The 25,829-nt window shown below is 35.3% G+C and overlaps 8 protein-coding genes across 16 annotated transcripts in view; 6 read left to right on the plus strand and 2 right to left on the minus strand.

Annotated features, from left to right (window-relative positions):
* The window catches only part of LOC133839503 (sex-regulated protein janus-B), a 188,801-nt gene that overhangs the window by 33,996 nt on the left and 128,976 nt on the right, over window positions 1–25,829 (minus strand). Inside the window, exon 1 of one of the 4 annotated variants that reach the window (XM_062271098.1) lies at window positions 20,373–20,378. The exons of 2 other annotated variants lie outside the window; for them this stretch is intronic. The gene's annotated coding sequence lies outside the window, so the exon portion shown is untranslated. Of the gene's footprint in view, window positions 1–3,350; window positions 3,356–20,372; window positions 20,379–25,829 lie in introns of those variants that run through there. One more of the 4 variants, XM_062271123.1, reaches the window with a different exon arrangement.
* Window positions 1,666–13,116, plus strand: LOC133839439 (glycoprotein-N-acetylgalactosamine 3-beta-galactosyltransferase 1). Of its 5 annotated transcripts, none has more exons than XM_062271025.1 (4): window positions 1,666–2,041; window positions 11,141–11,357; window positions 11,408–12,312; window positions 12,375–13,116. In XM_062271025.1, the coding sequence occupies exons 2-4, from the start codon at window positions 11,315–11,317 to the stop codon at window positions 12,588–12,590; spliced, it is 1,164 nt and encodes a 387-aa protein (XP_062127009.1). In that variant the 5' UTR covers window positions 1,666–2,041; window positions 11,141–11,314; the 3' UTR covers window positions 12,591–13,116. The 5 variants fall into 5 exon arrangements, with proteins under 5 accessions (XP_062127009.1, XP_062126991.1, XP_062127018.1 ...); XM_062271007.1 differs by having other exon boundaries at window positions 11,166–11,357; XM_062271034.1 differs by having other exon boundaries at window positions 11,166–11,357; window positions 11,417–12,312.
* Window positions 6,737–9,074, minus strand: LOC133839431 (glycoprotein-N-acetylgalactosamine 3-beta-galactosyltransferase 1-like). The gene is made up of 2 exons (XM_062270998.1): window positions 7,873–9,074; window positions 6,737–7,813 (listed from the first exon to the last, which is right to left on the minus strand). The coding sequence occupies exons 1-2, from the start codon at window positions 8,800–8,802 to the stop codon at window positions 7,502–7,504; spliced, it is 1,242 nt and encodes a 413-aa protein (XP_062126982.1). The 5' UTR covers window positions 8,803–9,074; the 3' UTR covers window positions 6,737–7,501.
* LOC133850692 (glycoprotein-N-acetylgalactosamine 3-beta-galactosyltransferase 1-like) lies at window positions 13,800–15,351 on the plus strand. Its single transcript, XM_062286853.1, has 3 exons — window positions 13,800–13,949; window positions 14,015–14,880; window positions 14,943–15,351. Exons 1-3 carry the CDS (start codon window positions 13,937–13,939, stop codon window positions 15,237–15,239), a joined length of 1,176 nt encoding a protein of 391 aa, XP_062142837.1. The 5' UTR covers window positions 13,800–13,936; the 3' UTR covers window positions 15,240–15,351.
* On the plus strand, window positions 16,423–17,929 carry LOC133850664 (glycoprotein-N-acetylgalactosamine 3-beta-galactosyltransferase 1-like). The gene is made up of 3 exons (XM_062286807.1): window positions 16,423–16,624; window positions 16,687–17,552; window positions 17,619–17,929. Exons 1-3 carry the CDS (start codon window positions 16,615–16,617, stop codon window positions 17,841–17,843), a joined length of 1,101 nt encoding a protein of 366 aa, XP_062142791.1. The 5' UTR covers window positions 16,423–16,614; the 3' UTR covers window positions 17,844–17,929.
* LOC133839416 (glycoprotein-N-acetylgalactosamine 3-beta-galactosyltransferase 1-like) lies at window positions 19,324–20,970 on the plus strand. The gene is made up of 3 exons (XM_062270974.1): window positions 19,324–19,473; window positions 19,535–20,400; window positions 20,460–20,970. The coding sequence occupies exons 1-3, from the start codon at window positions 19,461–19,463 to the stop codon at window positions 20,940–20,942; spliced, it is 1,362 nt and encodes a 453-aa protein (XP_062126958.1). The 5' UTR covers window positions 19,324–19,460; the 3' UTR covers window positions 20,943–20,970.
* Window positions 21,234–23,054, plus strand: LOC133850665 (glycoprotein-N-acetylgalactosamine 3-beta-galactosyltransferase 1-like). The gene is made up of 4 exons (XM_062286808.1): window positions 21,234–21,404; window positions 21,466–22,343; window positions 22,407–22,838; window positions 22,881–23,054. The coding sequence occupies exons 1-3, from the start codon at window positions 21,377–21,379 to the stop codon at window positions 22,794–22,796; spliced, it is 1,296 nt and encodes a 431-aa protein (XP_062142792.1). The 5' UTR covers window positions 21,234–21,376; the 3' UTR covers window positions 22,797–22,838; window positions 22,881–23,054.
* Window positions 23,611–25,794, plus strand: LOC133845001 (glycoprotein-N-acetylgalactosamine 3-beta-galactosyltransferase 1). Of its 2 annotated transcripts, none has more exons than XM_062279318.1 (3): window positions 23,611–24,519; window positions 24,578–24,823; window positions 24,883–25,045. In XM_062279318.1, the coding sequence occupies exons 1-3, from the start codon at window positions 23,758–23,760 to the stop codon at window positions 24,904–24,906; spliced, it is 1,032 nt and encodes a 343-aa protein (XP_062135302.1). In that variant the 5' UTR covers window positions 23,611–23,757; the 3' UTR covers window positions 24,907–25,045. The 2 variants fall into 2 exon arrangements, with proteins under 2 accessions (XP_062135302.1, XP_062135294.1); XM_062279310.1 differs by adding an exon at window positions 25,482–25,794 and having other exon boundaries at window positions 23,615–24,519; window positions 24,578–25,420.

Consider the following 25,829-nt stretch of genomic DNA (forward strand, 5'->3'; position numbering starts at 1 on the left):
AAAAATTCCTCAAGCATTCGACATTTTTTTTTAAGGTCTGACTGAACATCATAATGCCCAGAAATTGTTATTGCTCATCATACATTATTATTCGTGTGTTTATTTAAGTTATTTTAAATTAATTCACACGACATCTATTTTCAATACGGCGTGACTTTGTATTTTAGTTCTGCGATCAATTCGAAGAGAATAATGTAAATAATGGCCAAATCGTGTGTGAGTGTATCCACTTGATACTCGTATAATAAGTGAATAAAAACACCTACAACTTTGTCATCAATATATCCAAGTACTTATGATTGTGGGATAAATCAATTGCAACTAAACATATACATACATACATACAAATGTACATAAACATATATAATAACTTAACTTTAAGCCACATACACAAGTGCCTTATATAATTAATAATAAATTGTAGTCAACTATTACGAGTAAATAAATACAAAGAAAACTATTAAAATATTCTTATTTTCTTTAACCACAACTTATTGACACACAATTTGTATTTTCCATTTACTGTGATCGCATGAAGCATATGAACTAAAGCTGCTTGCTATATCACTAAAGTGGTTGTGAACTTTGCTACGAATTCGAGCCCAATTGGAAATTTACGATAGCTAAGTATTTGTACTGTTATAACATAACAAACTGAAACAATGGGTCTTATCTTATTACACAAAACATAGCAATCTATTAATTTATTTGCACTTCGATAAGAGTATTGTTATGACTAGTAAATTTAATAACTAAAGTTCTCATTTAAAGGGCCTTAAAACAACAATGCAAACAAATACATTACAGAGTATGTTAGTTACCTATTTCCTATTTTATAAAACCAATTCAAATGAGAGTGACATTGAAAGGAGATGATAGGAATATTTACATTTCTCACCCTTAAGTTAGAAACGTCAAACAGCTGTTTAACATAACTTGCAATCGCTCTCTCGCCTGTCTCTTTCGACTCTCCGAAGACAGCTGTCAGCGACGCCTGGACGTGTCGAGGGTAGCACAAACAAAATTCGCTCTCACAGTGTGAGATCGTGCCGGTCCACTCATAACTTTTTACCGAGTGTTTGTGCTTACTGGATACACTACACTTATAACCACCGGCACCGGCTTTACTCGAGTGCGTAAAGTCCGATCACAAAAATCTTATGCCTTTTTAGACACCCGTATTCATGATTATGTGTATTTTTTTGACACCCGTACTTATGAGTATGTGTATTTTTGGATACCCGTATGTGTGAGACTTACACTCACTAGAATGGAATGCAATACTTACGATTACAAGTCTACAAATTGACTCTCTTTAATAATTTCGCTCCCGGTTGCTTATCTAATATTTTATATTAATTCATCCATATGAGCTTGTGTTGAGTTAATTAAGTTGCTTTATCAACATGCTCTCAGCAGCCGGCCGCAAGCCGGCTTCCGTTAGTTGACAGTGCACTCTCCTCTCTGACATGAGCCACCCCTCACATGAGCATGAAACTGGGGCAACGCATGCGTCGCTCTTTGGACGCCGCTCAAAGTTCTCGAGGGGTCAGTAGACACATGTGTTCACAAATAATCACTCTCTCTCTGACTCTCGCTCTCTGCAGTGCCGACCTCTCTCGGACTTGACTTGCTGCCTCTTGGCATGGGCTAAAATATTCGCGTGGTGTTCGCAGTTGCTGTTTTGTTGTCACTTCGTACGCTCGCGCGTTCGTTCGCGTTGTTGTAACTGAGAGTCGGGGCAAAAAATACAAATTTTGTTTAATTAATTATTATTATTGTCGTTTGTTGCTGAGGGTTGCAACGTTGTTGCCGTGTCTCGAACACAACAATCGCCATAAAAAAAAACAAAAGCAAAATAATAAAACGTTCAATTAAATAGCATCTAAAACGTGAATCGTGAATGCGCAGCAAATCCCCACACACAAAACAAAAGAAAAGAGCAGCGCGGCCTTTGGGAGCGTCCTGCTGTGTCGTCACAACGAAAACAAAGTCGAGCAAGCAACATATAAAATGCGAATAAATGTGCAAAAAATCAATTGTAAGTAGCTTACAGTGCTGTAATAAACAAAATGTGACCCAGACTAAAACACAAGCAAAATCAAAAATAAATCATAAATCTAAAAAAAAGTGTATAACACTGTTTTGTCAGCGTTAATTCGCTGAGCTCGCGACCAGTTCGCTTAGTAAGTCAAAACAAAAACCCAATGAAAATTCATAAAGTTAAACTCAAACTGCAGACAAGTGCTATTAAAAAATGAACACATTCAAGAATTCAGTTTGAGAACGCAGTAAAAATAAATGACGCGATTTAAACGTATCCAACAATAAACGGCAATTTTACATAAATGTATGCACCAGCAGAAATAACATAATAATATCATTGAAAGTACACGAAGAACCAGTTGAAAGGAGAAACCAAAAATTTCGCGTAACGCAACGGTTTTAACCTTCAATTTGTATGCTCTTCTTGTTCGCTGTGCTTTTTTTATCTTCAATTTTATTAAAAATATATAATAATGTATATGTATATATTTATTAAAAAAAATTCAAAAAATTTGATTATTTATAAATAAGTATGCGTGGGTTTTTGTCACTAGAGGCGGATAATCTGTGTAGCGTGTAGCTGCTTCGGTTTGACGACGCCCCCAATAGTTGTTCTTATTTATAACGCGCTGCTGCGACAGCTGCCCTTTAGTCTGCTTGTTTTCTCGCTCTCCCTTTCTTGCGCCTGATAGTTAGTCAGTCTCTCTTTCAGTAGTTGCCATTTCCGTTTGCTATCTGTAGCGGTTCTCTCTCTCCCTCTGGCTCTCTTTCCACTACAGTTCACTCCAGGGGTGAAATGCATTGCCTCGTTGTCTGGCTGCATTTCTTTAATTTATTTGTGATTCTATTCAATGTTTCTTTAAATATGATCGCGGCTGAACTGCGCTATAACTTCGCGCCTTGTCAAAAGTCTCTTCATTATTCCTATACTCCATTCCGTTGTATTCTTGAATGATCTTATTTCCATTTTTGTTTTTGTCCAAGTATAAGATCGGATGTACAATAAGTATGTTGATACATATGTAAGTATATGTATGTAGATTGTATTACTTTAGGACTGTGGCCCCAGAGCCCGCTTGTTATGATAAGCTGCTTCATAATAATAATAAAATAATAATAATAATTTTAATAATAGCCAGCTTGACCCGATGCTTCGGAAGCGTTGGATTTTGCTATCAACAATTATTTGATTTTGTTGAAATGCATGAAGTGTTTTTTATACTATGTAAAAATTGCAGCTGAGTTTTTGTATAAATTAAGTGAACTAGACAAATGCGCTCAATTTTATGTATGAATTTTATAAAGAAATATATATTACATGTATTTTAAGAATTACCACTTAGAATGCGTTTTGATAGCGAAAAGAACAAAGAACTTAATATGCATATGTTTAAAGACATTAATTTCCGCTTTTGTATTTGCAAAACTGGATTTAATAAATATGTATATAAATTAATTATCAATCTCTACATGTCTACAATCAATATCAATTACCTTGACAATTTTTATGGGATGGCCTCTTCAGACAAAACATTTACATCAAGTTTATCACCAGACTGTAAACATTACATTTAGTATTGCAAATTGAGCGATTTAAGATATTCATTGTTGTTCGAGTAATTAAATATTTCTGGAGGCCAACTGTTAATATTTATTTTAATATTCATTACTTATTTATTTTTATTTTCAAATTAACAAAAAGTAATTTGAAACCTAAATGAATTATAAACATATTGCTGAGTTTAGATGAGTCAGTAGAGCTTCATAATGCGACTGCCAACTGTTCTTAATTTTCAGCAACTATCAAATTCCAGATTTAAGAATCAGGTATCCCCTTTCAATTGAATAATGCATTTTGTCTGCGAAAATCAAAGAACAATTGTTAAATCCGTTCCCCATATTGTATAATGTTAATTTGCCTGCAGCTGATTTCATCGATTTCACGATGTTGTGACAGAACAATGGATTAACATGTCATCCTAAAAAGTTTAAACGCTTCTTGAATCAATAATTTTACAAACTTTAAGAGATAATCAATCTTAAGATGAAAAGATTCTTTGCTTTTGTAATAATAAACAATAAACATTCGTCTAATACTTTTCCGTTTCTCTCTTTGTCTACATCTCTGTGTCACCTTTATATGGCTGATATATGTACATCCGACCAGAAAACAACTTACAACTGGTTTCTATAATTGGTTGCCATAGTTGTCATCAAGTTGTAAGAAATACCTATTGATAAACCAGTAGAGTCCCCGTTACATAGGCATGAGTAAGCCCAAGCTATCAATGTCTGTTAATGACCTTAGAAATAAATTCGTTTACTGACTGCAAATTAAAGCACATGCTTCACAAATTTGTAGTTAGATAACAAGGTACTTCTATGCAGACATACATATATACTATATAGTTGATAAGGTTGTTTTGGTTTCGCCAATACAGCGACTTGGAAAAATGGGTTAGATTTAATGTGAAAAAGCTTATCATTTGATGGATTCAAGTCCCATTATATTGCAAAGATAATTACATTTTATCAAAAAAAAAATTAGGGCAAAAATAGCTGCTTGCATATAAATTGTTAAAATTTTATATGAGGACATTTCCAGATAAATTCTACCACGATGATTAAATTCAAAGTTGATAAACTAATGTGGATTCACTTAAAGTGATCAATAATATCATTTGAATGATATATTGACGAATATATTTTGGTTTTTGTTGTAAAATATTTGAACAAAAAGACAAATTGTTAGTGCTGTTATCGCCTTTCGTTTCTATTTGTAATCTCACTCAACATCTTTGCACCAAGAACAAACTATTGACTAAATTAAAAAACAGACTAACTCTAAATATTTGCATTAAACATAGTAAACATTTTGATGAAAATTTAGAAAACTGAAAATAACGAAAATTGGCAAATAATAAAAACCAATACTTAATCAAAATAATTATTAAAATTGATTAATAATTAATAGGATTTCAATGAATTGTCTTAGGAATTACTACCCACATACTAGTTTTGCTGTCACATTTTTTAAGACAATGTCAAATATGACTTACGTTTTTTGTCACGTTCACGATGCATTCTTATTCATTCACAACTCTTTTATATTATATAAAGAATTATTGAGAAAGCTACAGTCGAGCACACTCGACCAGCTACTCATTTTGAATAAAAGCAAAACAGGCGGGTATTATTCTTAAAATACAGCAAAAAATAGTAAAATATACCGGAGACTATGTTTGGTATATTTAAATAGTACTACATTCAAAATATACCATGAGCACTAAACTTTTCAGATTGCCAGCCAAAGCATCTAAGACCCGATTTCAGTAGCTGTTTGATATATGTACGTACATTTTCTACATTATATTTTCGTTTAAAGACGAACGACGATCACTTTTACAGTCATGGAAATGTAGTTTAAAATTTAAAATTTTCCTTTGAGAAAGGATCGAAATAGGATTTAATTTAAACAGAACAAAAATTTGTTCGATTGTTTTCAAAATTCAGAAGAAAATGGAGGGGTTTTTTATGAACATTTTTTGATATTATTCGATTTGGAGAGCTGTAAAACAACCTTCTTAAAACGAGCTTATTCTTATAGAGAGTGCTTAGATAATAATGACTCAGTTTGTTCTAATTAGTTTTATATGGCTGTAAACATTAAATTGAAATCATAGACACGTCGAAATGGTGACAAATGCAACACTCGAAAGTCGGATGTCAACAAAAAGTAAGCTGAAATAAAACTTTTGATAAGAATTTCCATTTCAGTTCCTCTTCAGCGTGATAAGACCATAAACTCAGTATGAGTGTGTATAAGTATTATATTTTATTCGCAGAATAACATGTATATACATTTGTTTTTGTTTTTATCTCGCAATTGAAAGTGAAGGAAATAAAATATAGTAAAGCACACAAACACATACGCACATTCCACAATTTAATTAAATTCTTTTTGAGAGTCTAGCTAAGCGTGGCCGACTTTATTGGTTAACCGCCGCGACGGTCCAAATACACAAAGCAATTGAACAATTGGTTTGTTGTCAGTTACCCGTGCTTCAACGCTCCACTGTGAATGAACTGTCACGGTTTTGTGACCCCGCCGCGGCGGGGGCGAATTGATGCATACATACATATATACATATGTATAGAATTTTCAATGATATAATCATTTTATTACTCTGTATTACATAATTAATATTTAGAATAGAGTCGGTAATTGAAAAGTCATAATGCTTGTCTCCATGAATTACGTAATTTAAAGCTTTACCATTAAATAGTAAATTAAAATATGACAATGATTATAAATACAATATACAAACATGGTCATTCAAAATGAATTGGTGCTTATATTTAGAATCAAATAAAATAAATCTTAGAACCTTAAAAAGTTTGAGTTCATGTCTTGCATTTATGAAGTTCACAGACATTTCGAGCAATTGAATTAAATTGGCATAGAATTTAAAAGCAATCACTTCAATGGGAAATTGATATAATATGTGAGCAAATTATTTCATTAAAATGTCACACACATTCGGTTTTATATTGATATTCGGAATTATAAAGTCCCTATTAGTGCAGAATAAATTTATCAAAAATTGATGTTATTCTAGTGGTAAATTTAGAGTTATTATTATTATTATGTACTATGCTAATGAAACGAAAAGAGGAAAATCTTATTGCTTCATGATTTAAAATTTACAAACAAATGATTAAGAATTAGCTTATTCGATAAATTAAACAAACAACTTTATATTAATAACACAATTGAAGCGTATTTATATCATATATAACAAGGTAAATAAGCAACGCCAAATAAATGGTCTATTGAAAAAACTATGAATTAGAAACACGTTGAAAATGAGTTCATTGAGACAACAAAGCATTGCAATTTTTGCCTATTATACTCGTATATAGGGAAACTGCAGATATTAAACTTAATTTTAGCTCGACACAAATTGTTCTGCTATATATACGAGTTCTATATACTACAATTTTTGACTTAGTTGCATGTGAGGAACATTTCGCTACTTGATTTCCATGAGTTTGTATCGCTGATCGCTAGTTGAATTACAGTAGGCATATGGATTCGCATTGAAATGCAAAGTGATTCGGTGATAAGCAATTTATGTAATTTACTTTTAATTGCTATGCTTTGAAAAAGCGAAAACGGTTCCGGCAAAATAATTGCGGTGACACGCATTTGGAAGCAGAGCAAACTGCAAGTGTGCAACTATTTAAGTTGGAGCCCGACTATTTCATGCCTAAATTTAATTAATTTGCAATTACAATTGCCATTTCAATTGCTGGCCCATTAACACACAGACGCCCAACCATCAATTGCTGGCTCAGTAACAATTACGGGTGCAATCCACAATCGCCCCTCCACACATGGCAATTGAACTTGTCTATCGTTTGACTTTGTGGTTATATGATTAGATTTGCTTCGTCACACCACTTCCCCAGCATCGTTTTTCTCTTCAGTAGCTGCAGCAATTGAATTTACTGTTGTTGTTGTCGTTGTTGAGGTTGTGTTGCCAATCGCATCATCCTCATCGTCCATGGAATCCTCATTGCTAGCATCAGTCACCATCTCTGGGGACGGAAGGAACTCACCCACTTGCAGTTTGTCGGGTAAACGACTATGACTTCTCACTACGCCGTAAGGCTTTAAATGATAGATCAGATAGTCCATGACATACATCTGAGCTGGATCGACATAATGAAAGGATACCGCATTGTCCGAACAACAGTCGAGTCCCTAAAATCGAAATCACACATTATCTTCGATTTTCCAAATTGCACTCAAGTTATTCTCACATCATCCGTTTTGTAGAACATATAGCTCCAATACCAAAAAGTCTTATCCTTTCCGGGTAGTAAGTGGTGCTCCGGAATGAAGGGGAACATCCGTCCACGTCCATTCCAATCTCTAGAATCCCCGGCAGTTACATTAAGATTCTCCATGCACTTGCCAATTTCAATGTCTTCATTGACAACGGTGCCAGGAAGACACATCTTGGGATCAGGAATACCTTCGACCACAAATCGTCGAAGTGCCTCCTTACTGAGCACATATCCGGATCCTCCCGACATATAGCCTTGCTTTACAAAGGGCTTGAACTTGAATCCAAAGTGCACGGGCGTCTCTGGATTGTAGGGATATAGCATATAGCGAAGATTCTCGATCACAGCATAGGTATCATCGTCTGCCTTGTAGAACCAATCCGCATCGTTGTAGTGATGCGCATACACATACTTGAAAGCCTCCTTCACTTTACGCCATAGATTTTCGCGACCTTCTCCCACATCCAACTTGACTGTGGGTAGTTCATCATCTTCACCAGAGCTCATGAATAGGAGAATGTTGCAACGTTTGCCCCAAGTTTTTTTCACGTGCCGCGCCTTCTTCTTGTGGTTGTTCGGATTGGTCATAACCCAGCAGAGAATACGAACTTCCTTTTTCAGCTGATCGGCCACAGTTGTATCGTCATAAGGGTGCTCATGAAAGCTGCCGACATCGGGTAACGTTTCATCGATGTGGGGATGGGGCGTTGAGTTCTCCGAATTTTGGATAATGTCTCTTTTTCGACTAATATACGAATCGAAGCCGTCGATGGTTAAAGGCGTGTTAAATATTTTAATGAGGCAACAACCGACAATAACTCCGACCGCAAAAATCAAAATCGGATGTCTTCTCCAGTGGCCACCTTCACTTAGGCAGTTTGAGAGTAAGCGTTGAAATTTCATTATTCGCAATTATTTTTATCACGCACTTTCGATACACATTTTGTTCAACGCTTTGTGCATAAATTTAAAGATCCTTTAAAAGAATCATTTGTTCCACTGAATAAAAACTTTTTCTAAAACTCGAACCTTCAGTAACCGCGCCCAGTTGTCGACTAAGAAAGAGACACCACATGATGATGAGTTTTAAGAAGGTGGCACTTCATTGCTCCATAACTTGATTAAAAATTGTCAAAATTGTTGTCTTAGACACAGATACGAACATATCTGTATCTGATAACTTTTTAATTACTCTTTTCAACTATATAATCTACTGAGTAGGTGGAGCTCGTTAAGGTTTTTTATAGATAAAATGTATAATAAAAATTATAGTTCTCACTCCCAAAATTTCATTGCCTAAAAGCTATGAAAGTTAAATATAATGTGCAATTAACGCAATTGTCCTCAAGACTTGCGCCACACAAACAACATTTGCTTGTCTTATATTGTATCATTCTCTCAATTTTTTTACAATTTACTATCAATTAGAGAATTGACTGACACACTTAATTCACTAAAGTGTTTTTTTAAGTTATTCTTATTTTTGCGTTCTGTATAAAGTTTTATCTTAATGAATTCAATATCTGCACATTAGTTTCTCACCATTCTCTAGTATACATTTTCTATATTGGTTTTTTGTGTCCTATTATCGTCGAATGCGTTTATTAAAATATAATTGAATACAAATTCAAATATGTGCTACATATTACATTTTATATTATTTGCAATAACAAAATGATCATTTATTAAGTATGACTTGATAAGACAAAACGAACTACTTTGAAAAATGGTTAATCAGTTGACATTACCTGGAATAAAAGCTCTTCATACATGACGTCATTATCGTGTCATTATGTCTCTGAAATGTTTCGCCATTGATATTTAGTGTTTGACGGCTATGTCTGATAACACTATGGAAAGCAGAAACTGATAAACTTTGAAATGTAATAGTCGATAAGCGGCATTGTTGTTGGCAATGTTATTTTCTTAGTAAATGAGAATTGCCCATGGCTCAGATCAATTAGTTTAGCGATAAATAGAGTCCTAATGACAATGCAACCCATATCCAAACTCAATACGTAATGCATTGACTTGTTGTTTATCTTTTATTATTTTAGTGATGTGCATTTTACGACAGGCTGCGGTTTTGTTTTGTTCTTTTTTGCTATTTTGGTTTCCATTAATGTTTAAAAGATAAACAGCAACTACATTAAAGTATATTCTTGACAACACGACTCTCGAAGTCGCCTTAAGAACCTCGACTTATATGCATTATACTTGCAGTTGCTGCTCGTTAGCGCATCGTGTAAGACCACAACTTCAAATGCTCGTTAAGCGAAAATAAAGTATTATTGCTAAAAATAATATTAATAACAATACAGTGCCAGTGTGTTCGAATAGCAATCGATGAAGGCAACTCACAAACATCTGTCGTAGCTGGTGTGTTAATGATCCCATCGAGTTTATAAGCAAATGTTCATGAATCTCGCAAAATAGTTCACGCAAAGTCAATAAAAAAAATTAATAAGTAAACAGATTTCTTAGGCAAATTAAATAAGTAATGGCTTTCTAGCGTACTTAGGTACTGCAGTTCAAATAAAGATCAATAAAACCAAAAATAATGAATGTCTGTACATAAATTGTGTATTGTGTGGGTTTATTTAGTTAATCGGCGTCTTCTTTGTGAATAGCTTACTCAAACTTTCAGTTATTAAAAGATATCCTACAAATTTGATAGAACAATCATATTAAATAATACAATATAGACTTGTGACTTGAATTAAAAAGATTGCATAAGACACAAATGAGCGCATAACTGACCCAGTAGAATAGTAGAACAAGAGGTAAACAAATCAGAAAACACACACGTGCATTGTACAACAAGCTGGAGATAATTAATTGATATCAACGCCGTTGCCGGCAACGACAAAAGCAATGTCGAGAGTAGACGAGCATCGAACGATGAACGATGAAAGATGAACGCATAGCAGAATGCATGGAAATGGCAACAAAAAGAAAAATGATAAAATTTAGCAAATGAAAACGTTGCAGCTGATGCTTTGTGGGACACACAACGCCTTCCAAACGGTCCAATTGTCACGTTTTCGCATAATATTAACACAGTTCAACCGAGCACCATGCTCAGATTGTTTGGCACTAGTAATTGAAACATCGACCAGAGAAGTTAAAGACACGCTGACTACCAGATTCGTAGACAGTGACTTGAGTTGACTTGACTTGAGCGTACAAGTATAATGCAAAATAAGAATTTACGAGTATATTATACATTTACTCTACACAGCTTTCTGTGTATCCATTCGTTGCAGAAGATGTAAGACGTTCGTGAAACAGGACCTACACCTACGAAACGTTACCAAAGAAGCTACGGCCCCAGTTCCACAGATTTGAGGTTGCTTAGCCCCTAAGCCGAAGAAACTGACTCCTTCACCCAGCCGGACCATAGCACTGAAGCCAAATGACTGCCAATACTCTTCTAGGACGTTCACTACTCAACGAAGGTTAGTCCAGCAAGAACATTCACTCAATACGATTTTATTAAATTCTTTAGTATCAAAAGCAGGACGTTCCAATAAACGCTCCTTGGTTTCACTGATCGTCGGACTTGTTGTTGGCTTCTGTCTAGCCGAGCTCTTTGTCTACTCCTCCACCCCGGAACGGACCGAGTCTATGCCATACTATGGCCATCGACATGGGGACGTCAACGATGCCCATCACAGTCACGACATGCTTGAGCTGGCCGGTCCAGAGCAGGACGTCGGCACCCACGAACATTCGCATGAGAACAGCAGCGTTGCGGAGAAACTGTACAGCGAGGTGCGAATTCTCTGTTGGATCATGACCAATCCCAGCAATCATCAGAAGAAAGCGCGCCATGTGAAACGCACCTGGGGCAAGCGCTGCAATAAGCTCATCTTCATGAGCTCAGCCAAGGATGCGGAATTAGATGCTGTGGCGCTGCCCATTGGAGAGGGACGCAACAACCTGTGGGGCAAGACCAAAGAAGCTTACAAATACATCTACGAGCATCACATCAACGATGCAGACTGGTTCCTCAAGGCAGACGACGACACTTACACGATCGTTGAGAATATGCGATATATGTTATATCCCTACAATCCCGAGACGCCCGTCTACTTTGGCTGCAAGTTTAAGCCGTATGTGAAGCAGGGCTACATGTCGGGAGGAGCGGGTTACGTGCTCAGTCGGGAAGCAGTGCGGCGTTTCGTTGTGGAGGCTATTCCAAATAAAAAACTCTGCAAGAGCGACAACTCTGGCGCTGAAGATGTGGAAATAGGCAAGTGCTTGGAGAATGTGAAAGTGTTGGCTGGCGACTCAAGGGACACCAATGGCCGGGGTCGATTCTTTCCCTTTGTACCTGAGCACCATTTGATACCCTCACATACGGACAAGAAGTTCTGGTACTGGCAGTACATTTACTACAAGACGGATGAGGTGAGGTGATAAAATAATATCAGACTGCGGATGATCTAACAGTGGTACAATTGTAATTACAGGGCTTAGACTGCTGCTCGGACAACGCCATATCTTTCCATTATGTCTCGCCAAATCAAATGTATGTGCTGGACTATTTAATTTATCATCTGCGACCTTATGGCATTGTCAATACACCAGATGTCCTGCCTAATAAATTGGCGGTGGGCGAACTGATGCCAGCCCTCAAGGAGCCAGAGGAGCCAAGCACTGACAAAACGAAGAAGGATTCACAGTGATTATAGGCCATAGACACTTGTATATAAGTAGATCTTGTGTAAATATCGCTTTCAATAGATTACATTTAGTTTATCATACTTTACTTTGCCATCTCCCCACGAATTGTCGTCTTATGTGTTAGTTTAATTCACTCAGGATTTGTTTTAATTCGCTCTTGAGCTACAACTTTTTGTACAAATACCAAAACAATAAAACTTGAGTGCTGTTACTTTAGTTTGTAATGAAGTAATGAAGTCTGCGCACATATCGCTTTGTTGTATTAGCATAAATACAAACATAAATATTCATTGTACATTCAAGAATCATATATATTACTATATATCACTAGGATCACTAGGATAAGTAACCACAAAGAAAACATTTATACGTATTTTGTCCTATTTAGTTAGCAATATAATATGAAGACATTAAAGTTTCGATCAGCTTTAAGACCTACGAATGTACATGGATTTAAGTGCATTGGCATGGCTAATGAAACGTGTATTACTCATATTTATGTAATAAAAAATTGCATTTCAAATCGAATGACAGAAAATGAGTTTTTTGAATTTTTGTCTCTTCCTATTGTTCTGAATTGGCGTGAAAATGGCTAAAATGGCATAGCTAGTAATAGAATGCTTGCCACTGCTTTAATTTGGTACAACATTTTTATAAAGCAGTGCACTGCTTGTAAGACTGACATATAAGCAGTGGATTTTATTTGATCTGAAGTAATTACTGCTTTGTTTAGATATACAAATTAATTTTTATTTACTCGATACAGTAATGATACGAGTATTTTTTGTCAACATTTTTTAACTTTTCATATCTACGCAAAGTTTTTAACACATAAAAGTAGTATTTAAAAAATTATTACTATCAATAGTGTTTGCCACTTGGTGTCTGGTTAAATTCTACACAACACCGCTTCGCATTACTTTGATTTCTTTACGATAAAAAATGAACAATTTGGATGCGAACATTTAAATATATTGCAATTGTTTAATTTTCGCTAAGAAATAACTGTAAAATTACAATAAAATGCTCCAACTTAATAGGTATTTTTACTACAAAAGTCGTTACTGAATGCGACCATAAAAAGGCAATCGAATAAACTAGTGCTAGAAAATTAAAATTTTCTGGTAAATATTTTTAATTTGGCATAACAACTTCCATTAGCTGAAACACTATTTTGAGGCTAGGGTATTATTCATTATTATATCTGTATTACAGTTAGAAGTTAGCTATTGACATAGGTAAAATGTACTCTTTTACTCATGTGTGGTCGCATTGGAATATTTTGTGAATATATTAACTTAAATTACTATGGAATAAAAACTAAAAACAGTATCTTTAAAGCATAACAATGAAGGAACAAGGTAAAATTTTCACAAAATTCCAAATATTTTTAGCAATTTACTTAAATTATTTATAAATATTTCAGGGGGATATTCGATGAAGCACATGATTTTTGCACTTTCAGCTAGCATGATCATCGGCTTCTATGTAGCACAGTTTATTTCGAATATGATAATTTCTGAGAGCATTCCATCACACAGTATTCAGGAACAAAAACGAAACAATAATTTTTCGCTAAGGACTTGCACAAATCCACATAGTGTCCCCGATCATCCAGTCGACAACTCGATTGTGGCTGATCAGCTAAAAAAAGAAGTTCGTATTCTCTGCTGGATTATGACCAATCCCAACAACCACAAGAATAAATCCCGTCACATTAAACGCACTTGGGGAAAACGCTGCAACATTCTCTTATTCATGAGCTCAGAATATGACGATGAACTTCCCACTGTTAAGCTAGACGTCGAAGAAGGCCGAGTAAATTTATGGCGTAAAGTGAAGGAGGCATTCAAGTACGTCTATAAACATCACTACAACGATGCGGATTGGTTTTACAAAGCAGATGATGACACATATGCCATCATGGAGAATCTTCGCTATATGTTATATCCCTACCATCCAATGACACCCGTGCACTTTGGCTGTAAGTTTAAAGCTTATGTTAAACAAGGTTTTATGGCAGGCGGACCGGGATATGTGCTCAGTAAGGAGGCTCTTCGTCGATTAGTAGTTGAAGGTATTCCAAATAATAAGTTGTGCCGCAATGAAACCAACGAATTTGAAGATGTTGAGATTGGTAGATGCCTGGAAAAGCTCAATGTGATTGCGGGGGATTCTAGAGACTGGAATGGACGTGGACGCATGTTTCCCTTCATTCCTGAGCAGCATTTACTACCTGATAAGAATATGAGTTATTGGTATTGGAGCGTCATTTTCTACCAAACTGATGAAGTAAAACAGATTTGAATTCGAATTAAAACGGTAATTAAAATAAGTATTTAATTTGGTTTCAGGGACTTGACTGCTGCTCGGACAATGCAATATCATTTCACTATATCGACCCGAAAATGATGTATGCTTTTGAATATCTTATCTATCAACTAAGGCCCTATGGCATTGTTAGAGAACCGCATCGTTTACCGGCCAAGCTTAATGTGGGAGAATTTCTCCCACCGCCGATAGAGGAAGTCGCTGACAGTAATGAGGATTCTGTGGATGATGATGATAGATTAATGAAGACAAGTACGAGTAGATCTGCTGTAATCGAGCCCAATTCAAGTGAAGTTAATATAAGAAAGTTAGGTAATTAATAAAACAATGGAAGCGAGTATCTTAACAACTATTGGAGCTTATCAGAAGAGCGATGCCAAATGAATAACTAAATGAATAAGCATTAAGCCACTGTATATTGCTAGGTATTTTTCAAATATTCATAATGTACGTATTTATTTATGCTCTCTCTATATCTATATCTATGTCTATGTATATCTCTTTCTTTCTTTCTCTTTCTCTTTGTTTTCCAAAGTTGTCGTTAGTCTCTATGCAAACAATGACAGCAGGTGCGTTTGGATCTTTTTCTTTTTGAGTGAAATAGATCATTCATCATCATTCAGACATTAGTTACTTACATGCGATGCGAGAGATAAGTTGGTTATAGAAAATATCGGAATAAATAATATTATTACATTAATAAAATATATCAAACTAATTTTGTGTGAGTGGCTTCAATACATATTCAATCATTTAAATAAGCAAAAAGTGAATAATTTTTAGCATTTCACGGATAATAGTGTAGCTGTTTTCTGAAGCCAACAAAGACCCAAAGAAATTGTTTGTAGCACAATGCGAACCGGATTTTTTTTCAACGAAGGTAATCTAAAAGATTTAAATCGAATCTAAATCTTGAACACTTATATTCACGACCATTTCTATCTCATTATTTTTAGCAAATCGTAAGGGCCTAATTTTAATCATTGGATGTTTTGTTACTTGGTGCCTAGTCAAACTTTACACAACACCGCTTCGCATTGATTACTTTGATTCCTTTACGATGAACAGTCCTAATATCAATTTGGATCCGAACATTTAAATATATTGTATTGTTTAATTTTTGTTAAGAAATAACTGTAAAGTTACAATAAAATGTTCCAATTTAATAAGTATTTTTACTACAAAAGTCGTTATTGAAAGCGACCATAAAAAGACAATTGAACAAACCAGTACTAGAAAATTTAAATTTTCTGGTAAAATTAGGCATAACAACTTCCATTAGCCACACCATTTTGAAGCTAAGGTAATATTTATTATTATATATGTATTACAGTAATAATTTAGCTATTGATGAAAATCTTATTAACTGAATGCTACTAAGAAACAGTTTATGTACAAAATTCTGCTTGAAAATTTCAATTTTCTGGTAAATTTGTAATTTACTATTACAATATGCAGGTTCTAAAATTTTCTGGGTCAATATTATTAAAATGTTCAAGGAACTAAGTTCACTTTATTTTCACTTAAATATTACAATTATTGGTTAAATCTCCATATTTGTTGCTAGTTATTAATTAAACAGTAATATTTTTACACTTTGTGGTATTGTGAATCCAGAATTTTAGATTGAGCCAAAAAATTTATTTTTAAATTTGTAACAAGCCTCATGTAAAAATTGCCAGCACAAAAAAAAATATGGATCAAGGTATTAATACAACAAAAACTTATTACACTTAACATATTTCTCAAAATTTAAGAATATTTCAGCAGGATACACAAATACGCAACTACATATAACTCTTTTTTCTGGATTTTTTATTGGATTTTGCGTTGCCCAATTCATGTCCTACATTATCATTTCTGAGAGCATACTTTCAGTTAGCTTAGAGTTAAAACACGAAACTAATCCAGTTGCGTTAAATTGTTCCACAAATCAGGAGATTAGACATGATCACCCTTTTGACAATTCCACTGTGGCCGATCAGCTAAAGAAAGAAGTGCGTATTCTCTGCTGGGTTATGACAAATCCCAACAACCACAAGAAAAAAGCCCGCCACATTAAACGCACTTGGGGAAAACGCTGCAACATTCTCCTATTCATGAGCTCAGAATATGACGATGAACTTCCCACTGTTAAGCTAGACGTCGAAGAAGGCCGAGTAAATTTATGGCGTAAAGTGAAGGAGGCATTCAAATACGTCTATAAACATCACTATAACGATGCAGATTGGTTCTACAAGACAGATGATGACACTTATGCCATCATGGAGAATCTTCGCTATATGTTATATCCCTACCGTCCAATGACACCTGTGCACTTCGGATTCAAGTATAAAGCTTACGTTAAACAAGGTTTTATGGCAGGAGGACCGGGATATGTGCTCAGTAAGGAGGCGCTTCGTCGATTTGTAGTTGAAGGTATTCCTAGTAAGAAGATATGCATGAACGAAACCAATGAATTTGAAGATTTTGAAATTGGAGCCTGCATGGAGAATCTCAATGTTACAGCCGGCGATTCGAGGGATTGGAATGGTCGTGGTCGAATGTTTGTTTCAGTACCTCAAGATCATTTAGTACCTGATAGAAATACGGGTTTTTGGTATTGGAATTTCTCATTCTATAAAAACGACGAGGTGAGATCAATCGAAAATTTATTTAGATAATGATTTATAATAATAATATAATTGGTTGTCTTTTAGGGACTCGATTGTTGTTCGGACAATGCGATATCATTTCACTATGTTATTCCAGAGTTAATGTACACTATGGATTATCTAATCTATCATCTGAAGCCTTATGGCATAGTCAGAGAACTTCATCGTTTACCGGCGAAGTTAAAAGTGGGAGAATTCCTTCCACCACCAATAGAAGAAATTGCTAACAGCAATGAGGATTCTATGGATGATGACGATAGAAAGCACTAAGAAAGTAAATTTAATTTAAAAAACATTTTTGTACACTATAAATACATCTTAAAAATTAGTTTTTAAAACATTATTATTGGAGAACGTTTTAAATAATTGTATGTAATAATAATAAATACGTTTTACTTTTTGAAAGGTTGAAAGGTTCTAATCAAAGGTTATAAAATATTTTATTAGTTAATTGGATACCATTTTCAGCATTTTTATTTAAAATATATAATTTATAAATGTGTAATAAAAAACAAACTGTTTTATTAAATCTTGAATTTAGCATTACTGTTATTACATGTTATTTCAAGTAATTAATCACTTGAGTTTAAAATTAGAAATAAATGTGCAATCATAGCATCATTCAATCATAATTTATTACATTTCACAAAAACTAATTCGTTTATAGTGATATTAATCAAAAATAGAACTAATTATTTCTACCATTTGTGGTAGTATGAGTCAACAATACTAATTCGATTTGCAATAGATTACAATTACAATAATGATTATCAATGCAACACATCTTAGATACCTGCCCCTAACTTATTAATACGAGGATCCGCCTATTTGGCCAGATGCAACCTACATCTTTCTTACTTACCTACACAATAATGTTAAACTACTAAATAAATTCCTAGACATCAACAACTTATTACAACATATAAATTAACTGTCAAGTCAATGGCCTTAGTTGCTAGCACTCCCTTCTTTTAGTTATTATATTATATTATTTTGTATAATAATTAACATGTAAATAAATTCAGGGCGTCAATCGTATAATTTGTGTATTGAATCTAAAGCTAAAGAGCCGCATCGTTCACCGGCTACAGAAAAGGATTTATAGATAATGGGAAATTTAATTGAATTAAACATGTAATAGAAAAACTTATTTGTCAACAAATATATCAACAATAATTATGTAACTTTTAATGTGAATCCTGTTTATACCAGCACGTTCTTTTCCCGAGTGCGTTAAAAGCCAAATTTCCGAGTGTGCTTTTTCAGCCCTTTTTCAGTACAACATAGTCTTGTTTAATAACTTTCTCACTAACTGTCTCACAATAAGTAATGTACCTTTTTTGACACCCATACTCATAAGTATAAATGTGTCAAAAGTTACATTAATCGCCGGTGTACCGGTGTCGTTTGTTTTATTAACACGCTTAAATAATATAGTAAGGTGGAAAACGTTGGGATATTCGACAATGTGAGCAAAGTGTTAAGTAGTACAGAACTTTTAGCTATCTCAAACCTTTTTGCTAACGTCAAGGGAACTGTCCCAGTAATTAAATAACGTAAATTAAAAAATTTTAAATACGTAGGCGGTACATTATGAGTTTATATGTTTAGTGGACTTGACGGAAATTTCTTCGAGTGTATAATTGTCAGACCATAGGTAAAGTTATTTATTATGTTTGTACAACTGCCATTAGAAACACAAAAACTGTTGAAAGGTACACATAGTTTATTCTATATCAATTTTTGAAGTTTAGTTATCTCACAATCGTCATTGCGTTCGATCGTAAGTGATCGACGTAAGTAAAAAATGGGCTATTGAGAAAAAGTCATTCTCGTAACTCTTCATTTAAAATAATCATTTCAAAAGCATCATAACGTGATAGCATAATGACGGCTCAAGGTGATCATCTACAAGTAATATTAAATTTATTATTTTTCAAAGAATTCATCAAATATTCTAGGAGCATATTACAAAAAACGAGTCGTGGTCGCGTCTTTGGCTGGCCTTTTTGTAGGTTTCTGCATTGCACAGTTAATTTCCTATGCGACTCTTTCTGAGAACATACCAAAGATCAGATTTAAGCTGAACAATGAACATTATCCAATTACTCCATGGGTTCCCGCAGTTCCTGCGATTATCCACGAACACGCCTACGACAATTCGACTGTGGCTGATGAAATGAAAAAGGAAGTACGTGTTCTCTGTTGGGTTATGACCAATCCTACCAACCACAAGAAGAAAGCCCGGCATGTAAAGAAAACATGGGGCAAGCGCTGCAACATTCTTCTCTTCATGAGCTCAGAAGTAGACAATGAACTGCCCACAGTCAAGTTGAATGTAGGGGAAGGTCGTGAAAATTTATGGATTAAAGTGAAGGAGGCCTTTACGTACGTCTACAAACATCACTACAACGATGCGGATTGGTTCTACAAGGCAGATGATGACACATATGCCATCGTCGAGAATCTTCGCCTAATGTTGTATCCCTACAATCCACAAACGCCCGTGCACTTTGGATTCAAGTTCAAGCCATTCGTTAAACAAGGTTATTTTTCGGGTGGATCTGGATATGTGCTCAGCAAAGAAGCACTTCGACGATTTGTGGTCGAAGGTATTCCTAATCCCAAGATGTGTCTTCCTGGTACTGTTGTCAACGAGGATGTTGAAATTGGCAAGTGCATGGCGAATCTTAATGTAACTGCGGGGGATTCGAGAGATTGGAATGGACGTGGACGCATGTTCCCCTTCGTTCCGGAGCACCATTTAATACCTGGTAAAGATAGGACATTCTGGTATTGGAAATATATTTACTACCCGACTGACGATGTGAGAATAACTTAATTTTAGTTTTCAAAATTGATGATAATATGCCATTTCGATTTTAGGGATTGGACTGCTGCTCGGATAATGCAGTAGCATTTCATTACGTGTCACCGGGGATGATGTATGTCATGGACTATCTGATCTATCATCTAAAGCCTTATGGCATAGTAAGAGAGCCACATCGTTTACCGCACAAGCTAAATGTGGGTGAATTCATGCCACCGCCAACATATGATCTCCTCAACAGCGATGAGGACTCCAAAGATGACGAGGACAAATATTTAACAACCACAAAAGCACCAACTGTGTTGGAGCCAGATGGAAGAGAACTTAATTCAAAAGAAGTCGAAGATGATAAAAAGAAATCATTATCGGCAGATTCAAAGAAAATTAATTCAGAAACGAAAAAAACGGTTGAAAATTCTAAAAAGGAAAATAACAATGAAATTTCCAAAAAAGATGAAAAGAGGCTAGCCAGACTTCGAAGAGAACTTAGAAAACTACAAAGAGAGGACGACGAATATTATGACCAAGAGGAAAATTAATACAAAGTAATATTTTATATTTTTATATAAATTAAAAAATGATTGATTTATAATAATTCTCAATAAATAAATTTAAAATACGTTATCTAAATGACTATAATTATTCAACACAATGTAGACACTGAAGTTGGTTAGAGATAAATTAAATAGAACATAACAATGTCTTTTTGTTTTCACAGCTGCTATTTTAGACAAAAGATTCTAAAATTTCATTTATAGCTCAACCACATATGTTTTCAGAGCTTAGTTTTTTAGGAAAGTTTGTCGCGTTAGTGTCTCTTTTGAGGTCAGGTGTTTTTCTTGAATGCTAGTTAAATAATTCAAAAGAATTGTAAACGCAATTCGAATTAAACTACGTCACTCAAATAACCAAATAGTTTAATGTTAACCAAGAATCATTTTTACAAAATACGTGTCAGTGATAAATATCAAATATGGTTACTCAGTACTTGCGATCCCATGGTAATGTCAATTAAATTAATTTTCGAAACATTTCTGCAATTATGTTAATTCGCATTTTCAGTGAGTTATTCGAGAAAACGATCATTCCTCACACTTATGTCTGGACTCATCATAGGCTTTTGTTTGGGTCAGATAATATCTTATGTAACTATATCAGAGAGTATTAAGTCAATCAGCATTCAAGTTGATAAAAATTCTCAAAGCGACATCAAGCAACTGGCTCCAAGCATTAATACATTTCCCGAAATAATCCATGATCACCCATATGACAACTCCACTGTGGCCGATCAGCTCAAGAAAGAAGTGCGTCTCCTCTGCTGGGTTATGACAAATCCCAAAAACCATAAAGAAAAGGCCCGCCACGTCAAACGCACTTGGGGAAAACGCTGCAACATTCTTCTCTTCATGAGCTCCGCTCAAGACGATGAACTGCCCACAGTTAAATTGGATGTGGGAGAAGGTCGCGAAAATCTATGGCGTAAGGTGAAGGAGGCATTCAAGTACGTCTACAAACATCACTACAACGATGCGGATTGGTTCTATAAGGCAGATGATGACACATATGCCATAATCGAGAATCTTCGCCTAATGTTGTACCCCTACAATCCAATGACGCCCGTTCACTTTGGGTACAAGTTCAAGCCTTTTGTAAAGCAAGGCTATATGTCGGGTGGCTCAGGATACGCTCTAAGTAAAGAGGCACTTCGTCGATTTGTGGTTGAAGGTATTCCTGATCCCAAAAAGTGTCTTCCTGGCACCGTTGTCAATGAAGACATTGAAATTGGCAAGTGCATGGAGAATCTTAATGTAACTGCGGGGGATTCGAGAGATTGGAATGGACGTGGACGCATGTTTCCCTTTATTCCGGAGCACCATTTAATAACTAAAGTAGATATGAGTTGGTGGTATTGGCAATACCAATTCTACAAAACCGATGAAGTAAGACAGATTTGAGTTTGAATTAACGCAGATATAGAAATAATCATTTACTTTGACTCTTAGGGACTTGACTGCTGCTCGGACAATGCAATAGCATTTCACTATGTCAGCCCAAAGATGATGTATGTCATGGATTATCTTATTTATCATCTAAAGCCGTATGGCATAGTCAGAGAACCGCATCGTCTGCCGGCAAAGCTCAAAGTGGGAGAATTCCTTCCACCGCCAATAGAAGAAATCGTTAACAGTAATGAGGATTCTATGGATGACGATGACAAATTAATAAAGACTACTACGATTAAATCTACTCCAGCAGAGCCGGATTCAAGAGAAGTTGATTCCAAAGAAGTCGATTCACTGACGGCCAAGTTACAAAAACCGGTGAATAAAAAAAAAGAATCAAAAACCGCAAAAGCTATTGAAGCTGAAAAAAAAAAAATTAATAAACACTAAAAAAACAAATATTAATTTTAATAAGTTAAAGACCTTAACATTGTGCGTACTTCTTCTATAGTTATGTATAAAGATCAGCGTAAGAATCATCCGTACGTGTTACTTATTGAATGACTCACGAAACTCCTACATTAACAATTGTTTAAATTTTGTATAACTTTTGAAGTGTTTACCACATGCTTTATTTTCATTAAACGATATATTTTCATCACTTTCAACCATTATTATCGAAGTCTTAAAATAAAAGCGATATCAATAGATCTACGATTGCAAAAGATTTTCTAGAATATTCAATAAGAAGAAAATTATTATTACTATTATTATTCACCTATTATATGACGGCTGCCACACTTATCTTTTAAACGTTAACGCAAGGTTTATTTTATTTTTTAAACTGGGTGTTTGGGTTACTTTTTTTTTTTAAGTTGCTAGCAATTTCATGCGAAATAAATGTGAAATAAGATATTAAGTATATATTGAATTAAGTTTAATTGTAATTTAATTAGAAAACCTTAAAAATTCCTTTAAGATTTGGTATTAATGAATCAACAAAACCAATTATTATTTTATGATGGCCTAATAAAAACTAAACCCAATAAAAATATTAAATTTGTATCTAATAAAATGATTGGGAATAAAATATGTTTTTATTTTATTTGCTAAAATTTAAATATATGTAAAAGGTAAATACATATGTATATTCAGATAATCTTGTAATTTTTGAAGTCGAAACAATGTTATGATCTTTACAGATATTTATATTGCGAAATAGTTGTTGGAATGAAGTATAAGTTGTCAAATGCACACTTTTTAAGGCCAGCACCAGTTTCAATAATACTAACCATAAATATACTAGATAAATTACTAGGAAAGTACCGAAACAACTTTATTTGCCAAGTCTGGCAACGCCATCGATTCACAGTGTTTTGACAGTTGGGCAAACACGTCGGTTTGATTGAAAATGCAGTTGGAGCGTTTGCGGCGTTTCTTTTGTCCAAGGGCTTTGGTGTTTATTGTCGTGTGTCTTGTGTTGTTTTTTATGCTTGAAATTTATCTGTTGGCTCTAGGTCCCATTGGACGTGAAGTTGTGATATACATACAGCCTCCGTACACAGAGACAGTTACTGAATACGATGTTGGATCTCGGAACCAGACGCGGGACAACCTGACAAACACTCATCAACTGTATCTAAAGGTTCGCGTGCATTGTCTGCTTCAGTTGACGAATAATCATGAGCATCTCAAGGCGCAGCACATTTTGCAAACGTGGGGAACTCGATGTAATCGCATGCACATTAGCCAGGGAAGTCACTCGATTGGATCCATCTATCAAAGCATCTACGCGGAGCATTACCTGGATCTCGATTGGCTGCTCCATGTCCACGTCGACAGCTATGTGATCATGGAGAATCTGCGGTACACTCTGGCAAAATACAAGCCCACTGAGGAGATTTACTTGAGAGCATTTCATGCTATGTATCCATATGCTCATGTTGGCCAAAAAGACTCCACTGATTACGTTCTGAGTCGGGGCGCTCTAGAGCAGTTGCTCGCAAGGAGTTGCTTCTCAACTGCAAGCTGGCAAGATTGTCTGGCTAACATGAAACAGGGACCAAGTGAGCTATTGTTTCCATTTCAAATTCCAGGTGAAGTACTTCCTTTCAAGTTGCGCTCCGAGTTTTGGAATTGGCCATACATCCATCGGGCAGTTTACACTGATCAGGTGAGTAAAGCTCTGCTTATTATTCTGAAGAATTGCTGGTAATTTGTTATTTGTCCAGGGTTTCAGCAAGCCTTTGACGTATCCAATTGCCTTTCCTTACACCACTGCGAATCAGTTGCATGTACTTGAGTATTTGCTATATCATCTGCGTCCCTATGGACACGCCAATGGAATGCCAGCTTTACCAGAAGGATCAGCAGTACAAATTCCAGCTGTAGTTGTGGATGACAGTGTGGCCAGAGAACTCTACAAAGAGGTACGCATTATCTGCATGGTGTTGACCTATCCCCACATGTACGAGAAGGTAGCAAGAACCATCAGACAAACCTGGGGACGTCGATGCAATAAACTAATCATTTTTAGCAGTCGCAATCAAACAAACCTTGAAGGAGTGCACACAGTGGCCCTAAATGTCAGCGAGGGTTATAGTCTATTGTGGGGCAAGACGAAGGCAGCCTTCAGACATGTCTACAGGCATCATCGCAATGAGGCGGACTGGTTCTTCAAGGCAGACGACGATACTTATGCCATTATAGATAATATGCGCTACATGCTGCATTCGCATCATAAAGAAGAGCCCATTTACTTTGGCTGCCACTTTCACCCCAATAAAGATGAGAACTATATGTCAGGAGGTGCAGGCTACGTGCTCAGCAGAGAAGCACTACGAAGGCTCATTGAGCATGGTCTACATTCGAGTGGCTGCAATCGTCAACAGTCCGGCACTGAGGACTTTGAAATGGGTGTTTGCCTTAAGTACTGTGGCATAGCTCCCGCAGATTCCAGAGATTCTTATGGTCGCCATCGCTTTATGCCGCTGTCGTTAGAGCACATTATGATTCCAGGACGATTGCATTTTGATTTCTGGTTATATCATTACCTAAACTACAAACTTAATAAGGTGATGTTCTCGATTACGATTGATTGTTGCTTTAGATGTCTAATTATTATTATTATTGTAGGGCTTGGAGTGCTGTTCCACCTATGCCATAACTATTCATTATGTCATGCACTATCAGATGTATTTATTTGACTTTCTGCTCTACAATATGCGTCCATACGGAATTATCGGGGGACATGAACCTCTTGCAGTTACGCTTGATAATATTAAATTGTAGTTTTGTATGTACAATTTATAGTTTTTGAATTATCTTATCTGTTGCTCTGTTTGCTTTAATATTCAAGTGAGAATCATTTTACGAATGTAAATGAGTTCAAGATTTATGCCAGCATGCTCCGGTTAAAAACAATTCTACAAAATTAGCTGTTTCGCTTACAAATTGAACAACTCAAACAACTATATATATATA

The sequence above is a fragment of the Drosophila sulfurigaster genome, chromosome 2L (genome assembly GCF_023558435.1).
Source record: "Drosophila sulfurigaster albostrigata strain 15112-1811.04 chromosome 2L, ASM2355843v2, whole genome shotgun sequence".
Classification (NCBI taxonomy): domain Eukaryota; kingdom Metazoa; phylum Arthropoda; class Insecta; order Diptera; family Drosophilidae; genus Drosophila; species Drosophila sulfurigaster.